At 40.1% G+C, this 6,000-nt stretch overlaps 1 protein-coding gene across 1 annotated transcript in view; it reads left to right on the top strand.

Moving 5' to 3' along the window:
* Positions 1-3,173: 3,173 nt before the first annotated feature.
* The window catches only part of zswim5 (zinc finger, SWIM-type containing 5), a gene marked incomplete in the record, with an annotated part of 71,709 nt that continues 68,882 nt past the window's right edge, over positions 3,174-6,000 (top strand). Inside the window, 1 exon segment of the mRNA XM_024273737.2 lies at positions 3,174-3,845. Coding sequence (XP_024129505.1) covers positions 3,197-3,845 — 649 coding nt within the window.

Below are 6,000 nucleotides of genomic sequence, written 5' to 3'. Positions count from 1 at the left end.
CCGAGCCCTCATACCACCCTCATGGAGTCTGTTTCTATCAGTTTGAGGAGACTTGTGCACCTTTGTGGCCTGCTGGAGGTCATTATGCTGGACTTTGGCAATTGTCCTCCTGTTTCTCCTTGCGCAAAGGAGGAGGTAGTGGTTCTGATGTCCTCCTACGGCCTACTCCACATCTCCTTTCCTGGCCTGTCTCCTGGTGGGGCCGCCATGCTCTGGACGCTACGCTGACAGACCCAGCAAGCTTTTTTTGCTACAACTTGCATTGATGAGTTGGGCTACCTAGGCCACTTGTGTGGGTTGTAAACATAGTTTCATGGTATCACTGGAGTAACATCACTGTCTGCATTCAAAAGTCAGCCAAACATCAGTCAGAAAACATAAGGTTGAAGACGTTTTCTGCACCACTTACAAGACCACTCCTTTATTATAGATGTCTTGTTAATATTATTTCTACCTGTTGTCTATTCCATTTGCATAAAAACATATAAAACTGACTGTCAGTCAGTGTTGGTTCCTAATTAGACAGTTTGATTACACAGAAATGGGATTGACTTGGAGTAGCATTAAGTTGTTTACGTGTTCCTTTTTGTTTTGTTTTTTAGCATAGATTTGGTTTTAAAATAAGTCCTTGATTATTAAGAGATTCTGACAGGTTCTGTTTGAAACTCAAAAGAACCCAGCTGTCCTAAAAAAAAGTGCGGACAGGAGCTGATACTGAACCAAGAATCTTCTTTCCTGGCCTTCAAAAGGTGTTGCACTAACCAGGTAAATGTTTTAAAGAATTAGTTAAAAGTTGCATTTTTGATTTTTCAACAAAAGAGTTAATATCCACCCTGATTTGTCTGATTGCTCCTTCAGTTTTCTTTAAAGATAAGCCAAGTGAATTTTATTTTCAGACTTAAACAACTTATTTTCAGATATTTGAATAAGACAAATTCCCTTTTTTAACATTTTGTAGCAGAAAAAACATGCTGAAATGTATACAATCCCAAAAAAAAAATGTCTGGAGTTGTTTTTCCCCTAATGGTTTATATTCTTTTTGGAACTTTGTTCTGCAGACATCCTTAATTACATTAAGATAATCAAACATGAAGGTATAGCCTCAGGTAAATAAGCAGCAGGCTCCCTTCAGCATATAAACTGCAGTCTAGGTATTGTGGGGAGTTAAAGTCTCTGTCCTGCTGTGGGAAACAGACTCAGAAAGGCATACTGGAACCTTTCAAGTGAATGTGTATTTGCTGACCGGAGGTAATTGATATTTATAGCACGCATAATGGTGAGAATTTAATTAGTAAAACAATAGCTTTGTTATTCATTAGAAGTTGGGACTGTTTACCCATCCAGGGTAAAATGTGTTTTGAGGAGCCTTGATGGTTTTTCAAGATGTGTTTTTATTGGTTAATAATACGAGCTAATGATCCACTCATGCATTTTCACAGATGACAGGAAAAGCTGAAGACGGGACGGTGAGTATCTAATCAGTTTGATTTTTTTTCTCTCACCCATTATTTTCCTTTTGTTTGATCTATGTGTCATTATCTTGCTTTCAGAGGCTGACAGACATGCTTATGTGAAGAGGATGTCTGAAAACAGGAGAGTCGGCGTCGGCCGTCGAGCCTGACATGATACAGCGCCGTGGACAAAAGAAGTTTATTGCTGTGCTGCTTGGAGTGAAGGAGAATTCTCAACCTCTCCTAGGTCCCTCTGACCTCCTCCTCTTGTTGTCTGCACTCTGCACTGTTGCTCACTGCCTGCTAAAGCTGAGTAAAGCCAAGCAAACTTAACAGTAAGGAGGCAGGAAATGGAGATAATGACATTTTAAAATAAAGCTCAAGGATGTTTATACACATTTTACTCCAGACATGTACACAGTTAAGATTAAGAATTGCTTCTGTATATGTTGAATAGTATCCCTATAGACAAGCAGTGATTAAATCTATGCTGCACATTGAAAATGTGTCTTTCTGTACATTGGAATGATATAAATAATAAAAAAGGTGCAACAAAAGTGACTGGTAATGATATATATATATATATATATATATATATATATATATATATATATATTGCAAACAAATTACAGTGGAGTGTTTTCAGGAAATTTGATAAACATCAAAATATTGATTGTCTCTATTGAATACCATGAATTTCAAAATAAAGGCAAGTCTATGGGTAATGATCACAGTGATAGGGTAAAAGAATCCATATGCTGGGTATAAGTTCATAATAAAAAAATATGCAATAATTTCTAATTTTTTGAATATATTCTAATGCTTTTATTTTAATAATTGTATTAATTTCATTTATTTAGTTTCACTGTGTTCTTCCATGTTAAAATATGAATTGAATGAATGAAGCACACCTATTTAACTAGAACAATGAGTAATACTAAAAAAAACATACATAGATTTGTGACTTGACATATGCAAAGATTTTTTTTTTTAAATAAAGGGGTTACAGGAAGTATATTAAGCTTTTTGGTCAAACTGTTTATTTATTTTTATGTGTATTGTTTGTGACAGTTAACAAAAAAGAATAAGCAATGGCCACTACCATCAACCCTCCTTTTGGGCTTTGAACAATAGGAGCAGTAGAAAAAAATATTATTTTACAAACTGTTATTTCTACTTAAGAACAAAACAAAAGGAGCAACAATAATAACGTGAAATTGCTTTTTAGTTTCTTACTAATCTGATTCTTTCCTGATTAGTATCTCTGTTTGCATTTGTCTAATATTCTATATATTCTTTAAATTGTAATTGTGTCAGGTATTTCTTTGAATGTTATGTCTAGTGAATTCCACTTTTTTACAGTATGTTATTGACACAAAATGCAAGTTTAAATCTGTCTTACATTCGAACTTTGACATGACAAAATCTTTACTTGCATAGCTACACACTACTATGACTATTTTTTAATTTATATGGATTCATGTGATCGTGCACATGTAGATTTAAATGCATTACAATGAGGTTAAACTGATATAAAGCATTACGTTAAGCTTACTTGAATAATTTAAAACTGAGCTGATGGATATTATTCTTTTTAATTACCAAAAACTAGCCTTTTCTCCATGTGCAGACACGATTTTCTTCCTTTTATTTAATGTAAGATACAACGTTGTTTTATTTTGAAAGCGTAAGCGGAAGTTTCTTTCTTAACATCCTGTGTGGTTGACGGGGATGCTGGTGTGTGTATGTGCGTATGTGTGCGTGTAGTGAGAGACTCCCGTATGCGAGTGTGTGTGTCGTCGGCTTCCTGCTATTGCTGCTGTCCGCACACCGTTAGTCTCGTCAGTGTTGAACGGCTCGCCATGGCGGAAGGACGCAGAGAACAGCAACCTCATCCTGTCCTAGCCTTACCCCCGGCCAGCAAGCGACCCTGCCTTCGCCCTGCACCCCGAGGTCCCGGACCCGGGCCCGGTCACGGCAGCGGGCTGCCCAGCTCGCGGTATCGTTCCCCGGAGTCCCTTCTGGACTGCGCCGCTAAGGCAGTAGCGGAAAAGTGGGCCTTCGAGAGAGTGGAGGAGCGCTTCGAGCGGATCCCGGAGCCCGTCCAGCGCCGTATCGTCTACTGGTCTTTCCCCCGCAACGAGAAGGAGATATGCATGTACTCGTCGTTTCAGTGCCGAATCGCTGGCGAGGAGGGTCCGTCCGGAACTGCCGGCGGGGCCGGGGGGACAGGGTCCGGAGCTACGACCGCCGCTGCCGGTGGCGGAGGATCTACCGCTGGTGCAACTGCTGCCGTGGGGGCAGCCGGAGCAGTGGGGACGGGGGACGGACTGCCTTTTCGCCGGGGTATCCGGCTATTAGAAACCGGCTGTGTGGAAAACGTTTTACAAGTCGGTAAGTGTGTGTTTATTTTCCTTTAAACGCAGTTTTTTCTTTTTCGAGCACTGAAAAAACCAACAATTTCCGAGTTCCTGCTGGTGCTGAACGCGCGCGCGCACACATACACACAGTAGAGATGATTGATGGAAGTTTTTCCTGCTATCACGGAAAGTATGCAAAACGTCTGCTTGGGGTGCATTTAAAGCCACATACTCTTATTTATGTGTTTTGTTAAGTTTGGGGAACTTCTCAAACTACGTTTGTTGACGAATTCGGAATTTATATCGACCTGTGTAGAAAAGGGAAGCGAAGAGAAGGCTGGTCGCTAGCATAGCCGCCAGCTGCTGTTTAAAATTTAAAGGGCTTCCTATTGTAGCTTTTCGCCGCTCTGTAGCCTTAATTTACCGCTGACTTCTACATTTTTTCGTTTTGTCTTACGTTTTATCTATTTTTGATTCAGGAAATTTGGTTTTTAGTTTTCTTTTTTCCTTTTATTAGCGCTTGCCTTTGGGGTCTTCCGCGGGGGCTGGCTGGAGCCGTAACCCCGGACTCAGGGCAGCGGAAGGCGGAGCAGAGGAGGGGTTTTATACGCGGATACATAAAAGAACCAATTTACGTGGGGGGGTTGTAGCTCTTTTATTTTTATGTTTTTTAACTCCCCATTTGTTAAAGTCATTTTTTTATTATTATTTTTGAGCTCAATTTAGGTTTAGAGTGGTTTAAGACGAAACAAAGGCGGTTATTGGGTCTGTTATTATGATTAATCCAGTATTAATCCGGGGAGGGGGGTAAAAAAAATCCCCCGCAGTTTTTGTTTATGTACTGCTGTTCCAACTGGACAAAGAGCGCAGTCTTCCACAGCCTGGAAAACGCACGTTGGAACTTATCTATGTGTGCACTGAACATCATTTGTCGTTTTGGTATTTTGGAGCTTAGTTTTATTTATTTTTTTTCCCCTAGTCGCTTTTGCGGCACAAAAGATCTCCCATTTGAAATGATCGATAAGCGTCTCGCGTTTCCAGCGCTGCGGAGGGGTTGCTTTCAAACAAAGGGCCATTCCGCAAAGATTCATCTCCGCTCGCATTCTGCTGAGCTCCCACCCCCAGCTCAGCAACGAGCGCAGACATTAGGGCAATTGGTGGGATGAAACAGTCAAAAAAACAGTCCTTTTTATGGTTACCAGGAGGATTTTTTTTTTTCGTTTTTCTTTTTTTTTTCTGGGGCCATATGGTGTGAGAGCCACTGGAGCTTGTCCGGGGTTTCATGTTGCTCCAAGGTATCAGGGGGGAAAGCTTTAAACTGTGCCGGCTGCTGTTCTCCGTGACTGCTGGATCTAATTGCATCTTATAAGTGCTCATTGATCCCATTCCATAACTAGAGGACAACTGAGACTTATAAGAATTCAAGCTTTTATTCTTTTAGAGACTTTTGTGTGAGTGCAAGTTTTGAGAAGAACTTGCTACTTTTATATATATTTTGACCAAATTTAAAGACCCACTCCAATGAAAATGATGAGTATGTATATATTCAAATAATTGTGAATCAGGAGCAGATGAAAAAATACAGTTGGAAAAAGCCTGTAGCAGTGACAAAGGTGCTACAATCCTTGAGCCACAAGCTACCTACTCCGCTCCATTCGGATGCATCCACTTGTATACAACTAGATACATGTACGTCTTTGTTTTTGTCATCTGAGCTGCAATCTGGCACAAAACTGTACAGCTGGATAGCTCCAATATTGTTCGCCATTTTTGGAGCAGCGGAAAGGTTTGAGGTTGTGAGGGGCTGTAAGCTAGCAGCAAAACATGTAAACAGATGGATGACAGGGAGTGCGAGTGGACATACCATGTGCCAACAGTGCCTCCCACAACTTGAAGGGAACTTTCCAATGAACTCCTGCAGCTCTGCAGAAACTATGTCCTAGAAAACAAACATTTTTTTAATGTTTGCCTAAAAATGTTATTGTCGTAATTAAAAAACTTCAAGGAACACTTTTGCAATAGATCAAAAGATGATTGGAGTGGGACTTGAGGTAGAATGTCCAATCAAACTTTATCTTTTAGCAGTTTAGCATTGTTCCTGCTATCAACCTTCATTAAAAGTGATGTAAAAGTCAGTACACTATGTCACAAAATACCAAAAATTTAAAGTATTTAAAAAGATCTCACCA

The sequence above is a fragment of the Oryzias melastigma genome, linkage group LG17 (assembly GCF_002922805.2).
Source record: "Oryzias melastigma strain HK-1 linkage group LG17, ASM292280v2, whole genome shotgun sequence".
NCBI lineage: Eukaryota > Metazoa > Chordata > Actinopteri > Beloniformes > Adrianichthyidae > Oryzias > Oryzias melastigma.
This window is presented reverse-complemented; position numbering and strand designations above follow the sequence as displayed.